This window comes from Pyxicephalus adspersus, chromosome 12 (assembly GCF_032062135.1).
Source record: "Pyxicephalus adspersus chromosome 12, UCB_Pads_2.0, whole genome shotgun sequence".
NCBI lineage: Eukaryota > Metazoa > Chordata > Amphibia > Anura > Pyxicephalidae > Pyxicephalus > Pyxicephalus adspersus.
The window spans coordinates 25,141,281-25,161,052 of record NC_092869.1 but is presented as its reverse complement, the minus strand read 5'-3'; the positions used below and the strand labels follow the sequence as shown (position 1 = coordinate 25,161,052).

Sequence of the window (19,772 nt, the reverse complement as noted above, 5' to 3'; positions counted from 1 at the left end):
TATATATATTAAAACCCATAAAGAATGTACTGAAAATACCTACCAGAACTGCCATGTCCTTGTCACTTCCTGGGAGCTGAACTAAAAGCACAAAGAAGGTTCTATTAGTAAACCAACATACCCCCACCATTATGTAAATGGAGAAGAAGACATGTTTGAGGTTCAGCCTGAGCAAAAGCTCAGAAACTGCATATACATTGGAGAAGATTAACTACCCTAACATAGAGAGTGTGAGACAGACAAGATCACCAGCTGAAAATAAAAGGAAACATTGAATAAAAATCTAACACAACATTTAGGTCCTGGAAATCTAAACAATATTACATTTCTATTTCTATACATAGTCTATATGGGTAGAAAAAGTGGTGCAATCTGCTGTCTGTGAGAAGACAATCTGTAAGGCTGTGCCTTGAAAATAGCATAAACAAACAGAATTAAATATTTGAATTACGTGTAGATGTTTGCATACATTCAGAGTCATAATGTCTGATGGCTTTTTATAGTACATATTATTTTAAACGTTTTTCATGTTTCAGTGTAAAGAACCTGGGATCAGGAAGTGATTATTCGCCTTTTCTACAAATTACTGGAATTTCTGCAGCAGATTTGCTTTACACATATGACCAGGTACTGTAAAAAGAAATAAATAATTCAGTGTTTTGTCACATTTATCAAAAGCTGAAATGCAAATGTCATTGAGATTTTTTTTTTATATCATATGCAAACTTATACTGATATTTATGGTTGGTATTAGTAACTGTTTTATTCTTAAAAAAGAGGGTACTTTTGGAAATAATCAGGTTCAAGATAGTTGGAAGAATTTATTGTAACTATTAGGAATGGTTACATGTAAACCTTTTAAAAAGCAAGAACAACTTTAAAACATTTAAAACATTTTAAAACATCAGCATTAACTCCCATGCATTTTGCACACACATATATATATATATATATATATATATATATATATATATATATGCTGGAATATGCTGTTTTTGCCCAATTTTTAACCAAAAATAGGTAACAGTGTCAGTGTGTTTGGAGGTAGAACAAAAGTTTTAACAATTTTATATGAATCCAGTTGTCACAAATATATGGCTTCACATACATATGTGTGAAGGGGTGCTAAATGTAGACCCCAGTTATATTAGAGGAGACTTTGCCTCTAAAACAGTAGCCAAACAGCCAGTTCGGTTTATGTTTTCAAGTTTAGCAAGAGGCCTGATTTGCTTGCTATGAGTAACAAATACACAGTTGCCTAGTTTTCCTTACACCAGTTTTTGTTTATTTACCCTATTGAATAACCCCCTCATAACATGTTAAGCTATGGGGTATCAAAAACTACCCACAACTTTTCAATCTGTCCCCTTACACAGTTGAGGGACAGTCCCTCTTTTAGAATAAAATCCCTGTGTTCCTCCCTAAATGTCCCTGTTTTTGATCTGATGTATAGGCCATTTATATTAAAACATATACAATGTATCTAAAAAAAGAATTACAATATCCAAGCTTGAAATTATTATACTGTATATACTTGAGAATAAATCAACCTGAACCTGCCCCCTGAACCTGGCCACACACTTCTGAAAAATTCTAAGTCTTCTTTTACAGCTCCCCCTTTCAGTATACTCTACAGCCAAGAGGGAGATCTGATGGGGAATCTTACAAAGATCGTGGAGTATGGGTCCCTTAATGCCCATCCTTTTTGGCCACTGAGTAAAAGCTCAGTTGCTTACAGTTGGAGCAAAGTCAAGGTCTTCCTGCAGAGATCTTTCAGGAGCAGGTCAAGCTTGGTAATGGGCAGTCCTAACATATCAATTTACCCATAGGAACTTACTTCAAATAAAACTGCCAAAATTATAAAAAATGCCAACATTATATAGCATTGTCCACCCATAGGGCTGTAAGTTCACATACAAGTACAGGAAGAATATGCAAACTCTATACATCTATGCAAACAGCTAGCATCCTAGCCAGGATTTGAACTTGGTGTCCTAGTGTTAAAGTGTAAAAGTGAGAAACTGAGAAACTGCCACCACGCAATGGTTGGCGTTTTTTTATATGAAAATGACATTCAACCTGCTAAAATAAAGATCTGTATGTATCCCTGTGCTAAAACTTTTTTAATTGAGCCTGCTTGAAACATGCAAAAGCTAAAACAAATAAACAAGTGTAACTCTTGGTTACATTTTAAGAACTGTATATTTTTTTTATTTCAGACTTATACCATAGCTTCATACCCCATGTATCATTCTGTTTATGAAACAGTGGATCTGGTGTCTCGCCTTTTGGATCGAGGATTTAAGTATCATCAGGCCGTTGCAAGACTTTGGGGTGAATTAGCACTACGTCTGGCTGATGATGTCATCCTTAATTTTGACTGCGTGCAGTATGCAGAAACCCTAAAGGAGATTGTCAATGAATTACAAGCCACATATGGTCATACGTTTCAGGAACATAATCTATCCTTGGGTAAGCATTAGGATATCTGAAATAATCCCAGGTTGATTTTAGCATTGGCTAGCAAGCATGAAGCAAGAGTTGAATGGACCTTTAAATGATGTCTCAATTCAGGAACAATTTTTTAATATATTGCAACTTACTAGTCCTTAGAGCTGGTGGTTTCTTTTATTTATATATTTTTTAAAACCCATATAGAATGTACTGAAAATACCTACCAGTCTTATACCTACCAGAACTGCCATGTCCTTGTCACTTCCTGGGAGCTAAACTAAAAGCACAAAGAAGGTTCTATTAGTAAACCAATATACCCCCACCATTATGTAAATGGAGAAGAAGACATGTTTGAGGTTCAGAAGATTAACTACCTTCTAACATAGAGAGTGTGAGACAGATAAGATCACCAGCAGAAAAAAAAGGAAACATTGAATAAAAATCTAACACAACATTTAGGTCCTGGAAATCTAAACAATATTACATTTCTATTTCTATACATAGTCTATATGTGTAGAAAAAGTGGTGCAATCTGCTGTCTGTGAGAAGACAATCTGTAAGGCTGTGCCTTGAAAATAGCAAAAACAAACAGAATTAAATATTTGAATTACATGTAGATGTTTGCATACATTCAGAGTCATAATGTGTGATGGCTTTTTATAGTACATATTATTTTAAACGTTTTTCTTGTTTCAGTGTAAAGAACTTGGGATCAGGAAGTGATTATTCGCCTTTTCTACAAATTACTGGAATTTCTGCAGCAGATTTGCTTTACACTTATGACCAGGTACTGTAAAAAGAATTAAATAATTCAGTGTTTTGTCACATTTATCAAAAGCTGAAATGCAAATGTCATTGAGATTTTTTTTATATCATATGCAAACTTATACTGATATTTATGGTTGGTATTAGTAACTGTTTTATTCTTAAAAAAGAGGGTCCTTTTGGAAATAATCAGGTTCAAGATAGTTGGAAGAATTTATTGTAACTATTAGGAACCACGTAAACCTTTTAAAAAAGAAGAACAACTTTAAAACATTTTAAAACATCAGCATTACCTTCCATGCATTTTGCACACACAGTAAATAAATAATTTTCACACCAATTAACCAACATTGGATAATTTCTCACGGTACACCTGAAGATCTCTCATGGCACACTAGTGTGCCGCGGCAGTGGTTGAAAATCACTGGTATAGGCCATTTATATTAAAACATATACAATGTATCTAAAAAAAGAATTACAATATCCAAGCTTGAAATTATTATACTGTATATACTTGAGTATAAATCAACCTGAACCTGCTCCCTGAACCTGGCCACACACTTCTGAAAAATTCTAAGTATTCTTTTACAGCTCCCCCTTTCAGTATACTCTACAGCCAAGAGGGAGATCTGATGGGGAATCTTACAAAGATCGTGAAGTATGGGTTCCTTAATGCCCATCCTTTTTGGCCACTGAGTAAAAGCTCAGTTGCTTACAGTTGGAGCAAAGTCAAGGTCTTCCTGCAGACATCTTTCAGGAGCAGGTCAAGCTTGGTAGTGGGCAGTCCAAACATATCAATTTACCCATGTGAACTTACTTCAAATAAAACTGCCAACATTATAAAAAATGCCAACATTATATAGCATTGTCCCCCCATAGGGCTGTAAGTTCACATACAAGTACAGGAAGAATATGCAAACTCTATGCATGCAGCTAGCATCCTAGCCAGGATTTGAACTTGGTGTCCTAGTGTTAAAGTATAAAAGTGAAAAACTGAGAAACTGCCACCATGCAATGGTTGGCGTTTGTTATATGAAAATGACATTCAACCTGCTAAAATAAAGATCTGTATGTATCCCTGTGGTAAAACTTTTTAATTGAGCCTGCTTGAAACATGCAAAAGCTAAAACAAATAAACAAGTGTAACTCTTGGTTACATTTTAAGAACTGTATATTTTTTTTATTTCAGACTTATACCATAGCTTCATACCCCATGTATCATTCTGTTTATGAAACAGTGGATCTGGTGTCTCGCCTTTTGGATCGAGGATTTAAGTATCATCAGGCCGTTGCAAGACTTTGGGGTGAATTAGCACTACGTCTGGCTGATGATGTCATCCTTAATTTTGACTGCGTGCAGTATGCAGAAACCCTAAAGGAGATTGTCAATGAATTACAAGCCACATATGGTCATACGTTTCAGGAACATAATCTATCTTTGGGTAAGCATTAGGATATCTGAAATAATCCCAGGTTGATTTTAGCATTGGATATCCTGGGAAAGGTTTAGAACATATATAAAGTGTTTATTCAGTTTGAATGAATCATTATATTTTCAGCTGAATCAGGGCTGAGGACTCTGACTCCACCCCATGTGATCGTACTGTTGCCAGAATTGGTACTCACCAAAGCTTGAGTGCTGTCACATGGAAAAAAAGGGACTGAGTTGTATATTCCACTATACCTGAATGTACCAGGTATATCTGTTCACTCGCCGTAATCAACAAGTTAAGTGAAGGTAAGGTGTCTACATGGATGGGGGAAGCCCAAATAATATGTATAAAGAAAATGTAATAAATCGCATTCAAATTCTAAACTTTTCTAAACAAAATATTACTTGTGATGCCATTCAGTGCTATTTCATTTGGCCGAAGAGTATGAATTTTCTCACTTTTTTCCTAATAAGGAGAAATCTGCATTCTCTAAAATTATTATTTTCAAAATTATCTCATGGCCAAATGGCTAGACTTATGGTTATGAGAAATACTAAAAATAGCTGGGAACACACAACGAATAGATATTGGAATTTCTGGAATTTTCTACATTGTATCTGTCTGTCATTTGCATCCCATATGTACAAGCGCTGCATAATATGTTGGCACTATAAATATACAATTTAATAATAATATGTATAGAAGGAACTTCCCCTTGAAATAATCTTTTAAAAGAAATCAGAAAGTACATTCAGCTAGAAATAAATGACATCTACAGTACATTATAAAGCAAAAGAAGAATAACTACTGAAAAAACTTAAAATGAGTTCACTGAAACACTCTATCATGCCTCTGTGTTCTGTTGTACTGCTTTTCAGATGCTGTCAAGAATGCTGTAGAAGAATTTAATCAAGCAGCTAAGTCTCTGCAAGAAAGAGCAGAAAAAGCAAATAGGGTGAAGTAAGTACTGCAGCCGCCTGTGTAAATGGATTCTTTATGATCATGTGGCAAGCAAAAAGAATATTGATGCACAGAAGCAAGTCCAATTATCATACAGGGAGAATTGATTGCCTTGCATTTGGCACTTTTTATTTTGCTTTTACATTGACTTGGGGCTTGTTCAGATGATGGTTATCATACAGTGTAGTTACCAGTTTAGCCATTTGTTCAACTTGTTTGTTCAAAATCTCTGACTGCCAGATGCTGGGAAATGCATCTGAGAAGTACTTCACAACTGCTAAATAAATGCATGTCCTAAGCTAGTCTGTCTTTACTATGGCTAACAATATGAGGAATGTAATAGTTTGAAAGTTATATAGTGCAAATACATAATTTAGTAGCAATTTTATGAAATAAATGTATATATACTGTATCTTAGAAATGTATTGCTAATCCGCTCATACAATTAAATGTGCTATTATTGCATTAAAGACAATTTGTACTTTTCTACTTTTCTAGACATTTGAGGGAACCCTAGCTTGTTGATTTTTTAGTGACCTTGTCCTTGTCTGGGTAAAACCTTTTTTGAAAGTGACATCATGAACCAGCTTAACCTGACTTTTTCTTTCACTGTGGTGGGGGGAATGAAAGAACCTGCTGGACTATGCAATATAAAAGACCAACCAGCTAGTGCACAGATAGTCAAATGGGGTGGCTCCCCCCTAAAGTAAAATGCCGCTGCTAGAACACTTATCAGACAGCATTTCCTCGATAAATGGAGTAGAAATGTGTCAGAGGTAGCCTAATAACCTTGTTTCATTGTAACATTTGAGTACTTGCTAAAATGTAAAAATAAAAAAAAACTGTATTAGGGTCTTTGTCAAGCAACTTTGGGCAAATGCACAACCTATGAGACTGACTCCATGCTCCCATTTAAGATTATTAAAGCAGCAGTAACACAATAAGTCAGCTTTGCTCATCCTGCTCCGTCCTCCTAGCAGCATGCATTCAGCACATGTTCAAGAAGAAAAGCTTGATTACTTTTATTGCTGTCTCCACCAACCTAAATGCTGCCCTGCAGGGGTAGCTGAAGCTGTTGATCATGACAGCTTCAAATAATTCTGCTACTTATATGGTATTTACATCCAATTATTTTAGAGAATTACTCAACTATAGCTGAAAGCTGCCTGGCATTTAACATTTACTATCAGTATTCTGTTGGTTATAAGATCATAAACTTCTTCCTTGACCAGGGGAGGGAGGAAATATCAAGGCTATTGTTATACTTTACATGCTGTGTCTGGTTTTATTCCCAATTCCCTTTTCCACAGAGGAGTTTTCCTACAGGAAAGCACACTGCTACTCAAATTAGCATAACCTTTATAGCTGTGAATTTCTTGTCCTTGACAGCCAATAAGGCTCATTTCCCCAGCGTAGAAGAACGGGTGTCACAGTCCAAGTATCATTTACACCCATTTATGCACAGCTGTCGCCATTACTACATACGTGAGAACACAGCCATCTGGAGATGTTCACCATGTGGCCTTATGAGAAGAAATCAGAATTTTATTTTTAAAATAGAAGCATATATAATTACCTAAAAATATTTAACACCTTCACCAAGTTGCTGTAAAATGGTAAACTGGTTTACATGTAAAAATGCAATTCTCTTGTATACTGAAAAAAAAATATGTGCAACTGTAATACTTTATTCAGATTGAAAGAACAGTTTATGTATTTTCGAAGAAAACAGATAATAACATTTTACTTTTTTTGCATATCAACACTGATAATCTCCTGCAGTCTTTTTGCAGCCATGTCAACAAGTATACATTGCAGCAACTACTGTATGTCATCTTTTAATGGTGTGTACCATTATGGTGCAAACAGTGGACAAAACCTGGACACATTTTTGCTTGCAAGGCTGCTTGTATTCTTCATTGGGAGAACATGTGACAGAATAGGAATACAGGACAGCAAAATATTGTTACAAGAAAGTCTACTAAAACTGTATTGAAACAATAGGGACATGGATGGAACTAAAACCAGACAAATCCCAAAACCACAAAAAAAGACAATGCCCACAAATATAAAAAAACACAAGCTACTCTAACTTTCCCTTCTCCAGAACTCAACTCCCTTTAAAAAAATAAGTTTTCTGATTGCCTCTTATATATCTATAAAAACAATTGGAGGGTATGATGCAAGTGTGCAATAGACCAAAAGCTTTCCCTAGACACAAATTATGTGGAGTCTCAATATCAAGCAATCATTCTAGTGTAAAAAAATAATAATACCCCCCCCCCCCTTAGTGTAGTGAATATTTTGGAAGGCTCAATAGTCTTTATACATGAATTATTAATTCCCAGTGTGCAATAATCGTTTGGCTGCATTGACATCAGAGCAGAGCTCAGTGTTAAATTAGCAAGTTTTAACTTGATAAATTTGATAATTACAAATAATCCCAGTGTGCTCATCACTTTAAAATACTTGTAATATAACATATTAATAAAAGCATTAGAAACAGCAGACAAAGGTCAACAGATAATTGGTGTGGAGTACCAAGCATTCTTCCCAAAGGCAAATAAGATTTTCAATGATGAACCTCAGGCAGTGCTGACACCTCTTCCCATCCTACATAAATTCATCATCTATTGGAAACATAGTAAACTAAATAGTTTTCCACTACCTGATGGGGAATTTACATCTTAAAACAAATTCTTGGCTTTTATTAATAAGGTTTCTGTATGAGCTCATTGACACCTTTTGAGCCTATTATAAGGGGGTTCATATTCTTCTTATATGGTGTTTATGTTTATGAACTATGGAAAAACAGTAAGAGGTGTTAAACAATTCTAATAGACAGAAATAGGTAAAGCTGAAATCCGGGCAAACTGCAATATACTGTAGTACACACATGAAATACATATATGAAAGCTGTTTTACCTGATGAAGAATTTGTATTTCTTTCTAGTCCTATTTATTTAAGTTTATTAAGTTTATTTAAGTTTTATTTAGGTTCAAAACACATAAAAGCCCTGCCTAGTCCTGCAAGAAACCAGCATTTTAAAGAAACATTTACAGGTCCTGCCCCACCCCCAAGTCTGTAAATGGACAATAAAAAGAGATTTAATCTCTATGTCAATTTACTCCTTCAATCAACAAATAACTGTATCCTTGTGCAGCTTCTTGCTACCATAGTTTGAGCTGCACAGGGACTGCCAAAAGGCCAATATCATGTTAAATTCAGATACAGATTGCTTCTGCTAAAACACTTCTATAGGCTTGAGTGGGCACTCTTTTTGGATGTCTGCTATGTGGTTTATAAGCAATTTAATGTATTTTGGAAACATCTGTGCAAGACAAACCTAACACTTAAATCTGCCCCATATTTGTTTGTGCACCTTAATGCCATGAAAATGCTTGTAAAATTGGTCTGTAGTCGTATCCGTGTGCAGATTGGTTCAAACTGGGGCCTGGTCCACACATTTTATCAATTGAATCTTATGAGTAATATCGAGTTGTAGGTGAAATGTGTGTCACTTTTGGGTATAAATCACTTACCTTTTTTTCCACTGTACGGCCGGGTAACTCCGTTAGGGCAGGGATCAGCAGCGTGCTTCCTGGTTCAGAATCGCGGGGGCGCGTGTGGCGGCTTCTTAGTTTCAGTTTGGATCTGCACTGCAGCCAGGAGGAGACACACACTGCAGCCAGCATCGAGGCGACACACACAGGATCGGCTATCGGGTGAGGAAACACGGTATTTGTCGTATGAGACGCACCAACTTTTCCCCCCCAGTTTTGGGGAAGAAAAAGTGCTTCTTATACGGCAAAAAATACGTATGAAAGTATTTACCTACTTACGTAGGTAAGTATGAAAATGGCATAGATATACATAGCTTCCCATTTACAGTTACACTCTCTTATCTCCAATCCAACCTTTGTTGCACTCACAACACATCATATATTTCATTACTGAAATGTAAAATAGAGAATTAAACAGATATAAATGTAAAAATATTGAATGTTTTCTTTTTCTTTTCAGTCCATTGGAGGTCCGAAAAATTAATGATCAATTAATGCAAACTGAAAGAGCATTTCTTGATCCTTTTGGAGTGGGTGGCAGCTTAAACTACAGGTAAATTTGTTTGATCAATATGAAACATAAAATTTTGTTCAATTTTTATTGTTAACATTTAAAAAAAATGCAGTGGCTTTGGATTAAAAATGTTCCAAATCCCAGGGATTCTGCCATTAACTGCAACTAGAATGGCTATAGTTTATATTTCTGCATTTCTGGCTTATTTTTTGTTAGTTCATCAGTGCTGTTGTATATAGGACCAGTGCACAAATCACTCTAATAGGCTCCCAAAGACGTAAAAAAGTAGTGAACACTATGTAGAATACAGGGGTGGTTTGTCACCACTATTGCATTCATACAATTTGGTTGGTGCTGATATTAAAGACTTGTGCAAGTGTTTTTAAACTTTTTTTCAAGCTATGTTTGACAGTAGGTCCCTTTGGGTGGTAAATGCTGGGGTAATATAGCATTAGCATGAACCATGCCTAAAAAACATTGACCTTTGGATTATGTATTGTATAAGCAAAATAAAGAGATTGCATGGCAGTATTTATCATAAAATAGAAGTAAACTTTACATAGTGCTGACAGCACTTTTTGGTACACTGAGCTGGGCATGCTGGGCAGGCTCGGGGAATATGCTAAAAATATTTTCACCTTATGGCAAAACTCCAAGCCCCAGCAGAAAATGTCCTTCTGCTTTTAGTTCATTTACAATGCCCCAAATTATGTTTTCAGAAGATAACTTTTCTGCATATTTAAAGAGCTCAGTAATCAAGGTTACTGATACATTGCATCAGAAGGTCAAAAAACATTTTTTTATCTCAGAGGAGTCCAGAATTTGCAAAATGCAAGATGGAAGTCCACATTAAAGAGACAACACATAATAAAACTCTATCCAGCAAGGTGTGATTACACAGTACAATAATAAAATATTGGTAATTGGGTTGACTTTTTTATCTGGGTAATCTTTTAGACTAAAATTGCATGGTTAGCTGCTCTAGGGAGCTTAGCAAACTAAACACCATTTTAATGGGTTTGCACATGTAGCCCTTGCATATATGGCCGTGGTACAGTTCGTTTTTCAAAATCAATCACACAGAAGCATGCTACAACCCCACTACAGCTGCAATGCATTCATACCATATGTACAAAATAGTTCCTATCTGCTCTCATTCAACTCAATAGAGTTGTAGTGAAGTTTGCTGGAATTTTGGCTATAATTTATGATAATTATTTTATTGGAAGGAAAAAAGTAAAATTCTTACTGTTACAGGTTGTTACTCTGCATTTAGGTTTAGCTTAAAGCAGACCTAAACTCAAAATTTTTATATTGCATAAAAGAGTAGACAAAAAAGGGTGCAGCCCCTTCCCTTTTCTGTGTTTATTGCTGTGCCATTTAAGATAGAATGGGAGCGCAGAGCCTACTGGGATACCTACGTCATGTATCCCAAGAGGCTGTAGGCTCCTTGGCATGTGCAGAAGGACCCCTTTATTTAATAGAAAATATTATAAATATTGTCAATCTTACGCATGTGCAGTGAGATCGGCATTCTTTTTTCCCATTACAATCACCCAATCTCACGCCAGCACAGTGTGAGACTAGGTGATGTACGCAGAAGAACCCATAAAAGAGTAAAGAAGATGGCGGCTCTCGGGGCTTCCTCCGAGCTGAAGAAGGATACCGGAACGATGTGGGACGCAATTGAGGAAACCCTCCCGGTGGATCTACAGATTTTTACTTTAGTTACGTTTTACCATTAAGATAGATACTGCATAGATTGCATAGATTACTGTATTGTAGATTGTAATTTTTTTTTTTCAAATTAGGAGCAGGGATACCATGTAATTTTTTGTATGCACTGTAAATTCAAAGAGCAAACTTTTATTTAGGCTTTCTCGCCTCTGGAGGCCAATATGTAATGCATTTCAGTCTCATTATCCAGATTTACTGACTTTGTGGTTCACAGGATGATGTGGTTTCAGGACAAAAGCTATTTTTTATTCACCTTTATTAAGGAGCGGCTTGGTCTGCACTGATACAGATGTCTGTTTTTACAAATTGAAGGTGACTGCATTCATTGTGCAATAATGTATAATAAGAGCCATTTCCCCCCGCATAGTGTAATGTAGTAGTACTGGCAGTAATGTCCAAATTGTGATAACTTTTAATAATGCTATTGAAAAGGCGGTAGTAATAGCAGACCATGCTGACCTGCAGTCTTAAACCTCATTATTCTTTTTGCTAGGTTAGAATTAAGCAAAACAGAAATGTAAAAAAACACTAATCAATATTTATACTATTTGTTTATACTTTTTAGGTAAATAGGTTTAAATTAGGGGAGCAAGAAATATGCTAGCCCAATTTTAAGTAAAAAAGGGAAATTTTATAATTCCTGGTTGTTTTTTGTTAATTGCTGTGATTTGCAATTGTAATTAAGTTCCTAAATTTATTTTTGTTTTTTTTATATATTTTAACCTATATTTATAAAACTATAACTATAATTCTATACTGGAAACTTTTCAGCCTGCAGATGGGACTATACATTTAAGAGAAGGATATAGAGCTACAAATACTTTTCATGCAAAAACTAGGAATAAAAACTTTGAATAAGAACTGTTTTGTATTTCATATAAAGTCTTGGTCATTCTATATATCTTCAAAAAGAACTTTGACATACACAGGGTATATGGAGAACACTTTGTTTCTCTCTCCCTGTTGTCACTTTCCCTTGTCACGCTTGGAGAGAAGGTGCTATGGCTTGAACAAAAGAGGTGTGAGACCAGAGAAGAGCCAAGGTGCAGAATCTAAGCAGCAGTCTGGTCTTCTCCAGAGCCTTTAGTGGTGAGGATGTTGAGCTGAAGGCTGCTTCCAAGGTGCCGTCCTTGGGCACACCAGGGTGGGCAGAACCGTGTGTGGTACTGAAAGGCAGGAGAATAGCCAAAGAAGGCCAGGGTCAAGGCAGGGAGCAAACAAGAAAGTAAAGCCAGGGGTCAAGAACCAAAAATCTAGAAAAAAGACCTAGGTGACACAGGGGTCACCGAAGACACAGGGGAACACAGGAGACACAGGAAGAGACAGGTGTTGGCACATTAGTGAGGAGGAGGTATGTGTGACACCCTTGTCAAAATAATAGCTAGGACTTACTGAGTAGTAAAGCAGCAGCTGCATCCACTGCCGTTGGATATACTGTATATTAAAAGGGGGATTTTTATCTACCCATAGTATTATTTATGCAAATAAAATATTTTTATAAATCAATATGATAATAATTGTTTGTATTGAACACTTTATAAAACCCTTGATAACCCATGTTAACCCAATGATATCATTTCTTTCTTTCACTTGACTTTTCTTTGCATTTTTATGTTTGTTTTTTAAACCATTGATATTTTTTTTATTTTTATTTGTTTTATTTGTGTTATGTTTATAAACATGTGCAAACCTTTCATTATTTGCAATAATATTGCTATGGTTTGAACTAAAATCATAATTTAGTGTCAATATAAATTGGACAATTTAAAGCATAAAGGATCAATTTTTTCTCTACAATCGCACTATTTTTAAACTAATGCTGAACAAAGTAGAGGTAGAAAGACAATTTTCATTTTTTATTACTTTTGTCTATACATTGCATAAAAAATATAGTAATTTCCGAAAGACAATATATTTTCTGTATTTTATTATTTTATTTTTTTATATTTTATTATAATATATTATAATTATAGTAAACATGTACTTCCTAAGTGGGGACTATAGTGTAGGTAATCTATATATATCTAAATGTCTATGCAAATCTAAATAGTTTGGTACTGTTCTCCTCCTATGTTTTAATTGGTTTTGGTAAGTACAGAAATTTAAAAGAGTGGATAATTAGAGCATTTTTTCCATTCCCACTGAATGTTCCCACTGTAATAAAGTTGCTATTATTTTGTCTTTCTTTGTATAATGTATTTATATCTTCCAATCTTTTTATTAAGCTATGACATATTTAATACTATCAAAATAGCATAGCAGCTCTCATTAATTTTTTTCCTAATCTTTATCTTTTATTTTTGCCCAGTAGTGTTTTCTCCTGTGCAGAGAACCATCATTAGTAATAGCAACTGCATGGCACTCCAATCTTTCCATTATGCTCTAACTGCACCATTGAGAATCACTCTGTGCCATAAAACAAATATATCCTTAGTCCCAGACAATATAATTGTTGCCAATTATACCAGCTGAATAAATGACAGCAACGAAAAGGCGGACTATGGGGGAAAAAGATATTGTTTACAGGACACAATAAAAATGTGTATGTTTGAGATTACCTTGGTAATCCTGAATAACTTTTACAGAGATATTATACTTGTTTGTGAAATGAATTGGTATGTGATCCAATCTGTTCTTTTTGTTTGGACCAGTGGTATATTTGAATTTTTATTGGACAAAGAAATGCTAAAGGCTACATGCACATGCACATGGGTACATGCATACAAGATAAATAAAACTCAACCTAGAAAAAAACCCAAATTCCAAATCTCCCCTGACATATTTCTAACTGGTATTAACACTATTATTCATCCCAACCCTCAGGCACGTTGTCTTGGCGTCACCTTTGATTCTGCCCTTTCCTTTACCCCCCATATTTAAAGCATTTTCTGGTCCTCTCACTTTCACCTGCACAAGATTTCCAAAATACACCCCTTCCTGTCACCAGAGAATACCAAACTACTTGTACACGCTAATATCATCTCCCGTCTGGACTACTGCAACATTCTCTTCTCTGGTATTCCACTAACCCGACTCTCTCCTCTACATTCTATTATGAATGCTGCAGCCAGACTCATCCATCCTTGCCACTGCTCCTTGCCACTGCTCCTCTACTGCTGCCTCTTTTTAGTTCTCTTCATTGGCTTCCATTTTCTTGATGCCGCCACAGTTCTTGTCCCAGTTACCTTTCTGACCTGACTAAAAAAATACACCTGTAGTCGCTCTCTTTGCTCCTCCAATGACCTACTAATGTCTTCCTCTCTCAAAACCTCGTCATGCACACGGCTCCAAGACTTTTCTAGAGCTGCCCTGACTCTCCTCGAAATGGTCTTTCTTGTCCTATTCAGCTTGCTCCTAACTTCTGCACATGTAAAAGACTCAAAACCCATCTTTTCAAACTTGCCTACCCGTCTTCTTCCATCTCTTAAAACCCCCACTACTTACCCACCCATCCGTACCACCCCTCCTATTGTTTGCTGCTTCCCCCACCTCCTAGGTTGTAGGCTCTTCTGGGCAGGGTCCTCTCCTCCTCCTGTGTTACTGTCTGTACTTGTCTGTTATTTGCAACCCCCTTTTCAATGTACAGTGCTGCGTAATAATTTGGTGCCATATAAATACTGTTTATTGTTATTAATATAAGTAATAATAATAATAATAATAATAAAGGTAAACACCAGAATAAAGCGCACAACTTACTTCTTTACTTCCTTCCTTCTGTCTTTAGGAAACAATATTTTCTGTGATATCACAAAATGAAAGTTACATGACTATGGACTCTGTCGGTGCTATATAACCCTATGTACAGCCCTTCTGTTAGGCCTTAGGGTGTATATGGACATGTAAAAGATAGGGTTACATCCACAAACTACAGGATGTGCAAATATAAGTATGTTAGCTTTGCCTTAAAAAATCCAAGGGGGCAGTACCCTGACTTTAAGACCAGGGGGGATTACCAGAATCCACTGCTCTGAAGGTGTTACCGGCACATATCTAAAGAAGTAGTGCAGGCAGAAGCAGCATCATTTTAAAAGAGCTAGAGCATAAAGATGCCACCCTCATGGCCTATGTAGCCTGGTGATGAATCCAATGTCCTATTAAATATTCCAACCTATTATATTAGATAGCACAATAAAAGTGTGATACCAATCAGTTTCAAAGATTAATAATACATTTTAACCAGTTTACTGTTTGTAGCCCTGTTGACTTATCCATTAAATCTTGGCCATGATCTACATGCATACTTCTGGGGATGACACTTCTAGTAGAGACATTACACAGTGGTGCATAATCCTAAACTGTAGTGGTTGGAAGTATCTAGGATGTTGCATAAAGAACTGTTCAACTATCTAAGCCATAAGAGGTCCTAGCTGTTAAAACAGTGGAGGCATGAGTGTTGTCACTGATGGCCTCTTTGTTGATTAAGGGGGAGATCTCATGGTACTTTTTAAAGAGAAAACTGTATGGATTTTTGTTTGTTATTGTGTATTTGAATTTCATTGCATTGTTTGTACTGTACTGTACTATACGTTATTGTTCAGGGAGGACAAGGCTGGGAGACAAGAGGGCCTGCTACCAATTTAGACTTGTGATCAAAATGTCATGTACAGGGAAATCATTCAGCACAAACTTTCTTTGCAGCTCTGAGAAGTCATGGGATAGACTACAGAGAGCTTAAAAGAAAGTGTGTGCTAGTAGATTAAACAGTGGGCTTGATTTATTTAAAGCTTTACAAGAGTGGAAACTATCATGGGTTATCCAGCAATCCCAATATGTCACAAAAAAAAACACAATCCCTTAGCACCACCAGCAAATCACTATTCTATACAATCAATGTAGTATAATTGCACATTTTGCTTGATACTTTTCAAGCACACAAAAGCCTTTTGTGCTGGCCCTCAGTCCCCCCCTGTATGGTTTCATATAATTTAGCACAAGTTAAAAGGTTTGCTTGGAGTTACACGTTAAATTGAAGGACCTGGAAATTTACTTGTGTCTTTATAAATTACACAATTTCCACAGGCATAATTAAATCGTCACATGAATTATGATCAGATTTTAGGTAGCTATTGTTTTTTCTATCTACATCTGTCATGGCAAAAGATTTACATTCATTGCGTGGTTGTTTCTTTAAAGGTAGAATGCCTGACCTCTCACTTTTTGTGCTCTGCAGCTATTACTGAAACAGGTTTTAATTATTTTTAATAACAATACTAGGATGTGTCTAGTTCATCTTGTGCCTGTGATGTGTAACATGGAAAGTGCAATTTTCCACACTTCCAGTTTTCCTAGGTGTGACTTATGATAAGTGGGAAGGAAGAAACTCCACAAAGTGTTCTCACAGTACCTGGCAAGCCTAATTGTTTCTGAATGGTTTCATTTTTACTGTAAATGTGTCCATAGAATACCATAAAAGAATACCATGATTCTTTTACCTTACCGACTTTATATTTAGGTGTTATTCAAATAATTGTGCTCAATCAGTAATGCTAAACATTTGTACCCCAGCTAAGCGATCAGTGGTCGTGTGTAGCATGGTTATGTCCATGGGTTGTGGTCAGGCACCGAGAAGTTATTTACTATCGCCAAAAAATAATTTGGGGGATGCCTTAGGACCTACTATCAAGTGTATAATTGTAAAACCAGCCAGACAACCTTCAGGTAGAAATTTAGGCTTTTTAAAGTGAAGAAAAACTTCACACAATCAGCCTAGTGGCATTAGACAGCTGCCTTTTTTATCACATGGCCATTTTAATCTAATTTATTAGGATTGAGCCTAAAAATTTAACATTTTGAGTTCAATTTCAACTATTCACAATCAATTTTTAGGAACTTCATGGTACAATTCAACTTTCTGGAAAACTTGACAAACCTGTGATGGAAGAGTGGGTGGGTTGTGTTCAGAGTGACAACCCACCCACCACCCTGAGCTTGCAGCTCCATACGGAAGACATGGACCGGCCAGAGCCGCGGCCCACCAAAGAATTCTTCACAAAATAAGAGTGGGCAAACGTACCAATTCACAAAAAAAGTGAGGGCATGGCATTCCCACCCATGCCCGCCCCACTACATCCCTGGCCTTTATACTACTGAGTAATTCTACCGGATTATACCAGAATTCTACATAAAAATGGCGAAATTCTATTATGCCAGAATTCTAGAATTCAGAATGCTACCAGATGAAGCTGAACATTGTGGCAGTATGTTTGTCCAGCAAAATTATCTGAATTCTATCTGAATGCTACCTAAAAATAATTAAAGTGTGCAATTCTACATAATTCTATCATAACTCTGTTTGAAAAGATACAAACTTTATGGTATAATTCTACTATGTGATGTTGAACATTGCTGTAGTAATGTGTCCCTGTTCCGTTTCTCTGTGGAAGAATTATTTGATTCTACCTTCACTCTACTGTCATTGTGTATTAACTGCAATGCTGTCCTTGAAAGTCAAATTAATCTAATTTGAATCACATTTTTAATTTGCATTTTTTGATGAGTTCAATATTGGCAAATTCAACCATTTTTACTTTCCATCATCAAACATCACAGAGCTCAGCCGAGTGTCATGGGGAAAGAAGAAAACCAAATATTTTATTTACCCCAACATATTCTAGAAATACTGAACTTCAACAACTTGAATCAAAATACTGGATATACCTCAACATAGACAAGTGCAGTTGACATTAGCTATTAAAAAATTGTGTTGCAGTTGAGGATTCTGGGAAAGAAGTGGTATTGGGTCATACATTGGTAATATTACTCCCTCTGTACAGTACCTGCCTCCATACCCACCAGCCAGCACCTGTAGAGACATAGAGAAGTCTGTCATTCCCTGATAAAAAGTTTTTTTCTTTAATGCATTACTCCCATAGAGGGTAGGTGGCTCAAAGTGGGGTATTGGTAGGCTGCCCAGAATTCAGCTCTATGCCTCTCTCTCGGAGAGCGTTTTATTTTACTGGACTAATATGTTGGCTGTATAGATAAAAATTAGGAATTTCAATCACAGATCCAAACCTACTCACGCATAAATATAAGTTATATATGGTTGACCCTGGAAAAAAAAGCATTTATCACATAGTGATTTGTTGGTTTCCAAGCATAAGGTTGAGGGAATTCATATATTTTAAAATAATAATAATAAATAATAATAATAATAATATTAATAATAATAAATAGTTTTTAGCAAACCACTGGTAATGCAACTTTTTGGTGAACATAGACACATTTGTTTTGTTCATGTTACTGGCACTTTGTTTTTTTGACAAAACATTAATATATCTTTTCCTGTTATGCAGGCACGTGATATATGCCCCAAATCAGCACAATATGTACGCTGCCTCCAGTTTCCCCGGGCTGGCTGCTGCTATGTTTGATATTGAAAATGATCCAGATCAGGAAAAACGTTGGCAACAGGTCAAAAAGGAAATTTCCATCATTGCCTTTACCATATCCTCTGCTGCAAGCACTATGCAGGACCCCAGCAGCATAGGAGGAGGCAACATGAAGGATCGGAACATGCTTTGACAAGGAATTCTTATGATGCAGGCATCAGCTCTCAATTTTAAAATGTCAACAAATGTATATATACGTACTAAAAAATGTATCTTTTTGTCAAGTTTGTCCGCTGTCTTCATCAATGTCCACGGTCTTATTTCATGATATGCTGCACAGTAAATATGTCTTTTTTCAATAGGATTTGTCGGATTTCTGTATTTTTTGCAGTCAATGCAGTGTCCAATTATCCAATTTTTGGTTACAGTTCTCCTTTAAGTATCCAATTATTTGGATACCTAAAGGACAACAGTAATCAAAAATACCAAGATAAAAAAGTTTAGACCATTGAAAGATATATTAAAAAAACTAGAATTTCTGCAATATTATTTTCAATTCAGAAATTTTCTTACTTTTTTTCTGCTGCTAAATGTCCTCAGTTTGATGTCCAACATCATTTAACCAATTTTCTCTAAACTGAAGTCATTCTGGACCCACCGCAATCTGTGAATAGACAGTGAAAGAAGAATCAGCACAATGATGAGCCTGTTTCTTTGCCACTTTCATAATACAAAACTATGTTATTTCTGTCCTTTATATCTGCCTAGAGTTATTCTTAAACATTAATAGTATAGGCCAATGTATTTACAGGAATAAAGCTGTTTACAGATGATAGATTTTGGCTGCCAGAGACAACTGTTTATATTTGAGGAAGTCTAGAAAAGTTGTCCCCTAGTGCTGAATCACTAAACTATGTTTTGGGTCACAACAGTTTGCTAATTAGAAGGACACAGTAGGATGCCAACCCCATCTCCACTCAACAGAACTGCAATGTTCACTATCAATTATTTTAA

The 19,772-nt window shown here is 36.0% G+C and overlaps 1 protein-coding gene across 1 annotated transcript in view; it reads left to right on the top strand.

Annotated features, from left to right (window-relative positions):
* LOC140341848 (putative N-acetylated-alpha-linked acidic dipeptidase) overlaps positions 1-19,122 on the top strand; it is a gene marked incomplete in the record, with an annotated part of 79,558 nt that extends 60,436 nt beyond the window's left edge. Inside the window, 5 exon segments of the mRNA XM_072427759.1 lie at positions 3,151-3,241; positions 4,409-4,661; positions 5,531-5,612; positions 9,637-9,729; positions 18,723-19,122. Coding sequence (XP_072283860.1) covers positions 3,151-3,241; positions 4,409-4,661; positions 5,531-5,612; positions 9,637-9,729; positions 18,723-18,951 — 748 coding nt within the window.
* Between the last annotated feature and the right edge of the window lie 650 nt (positions 19,123-19,772).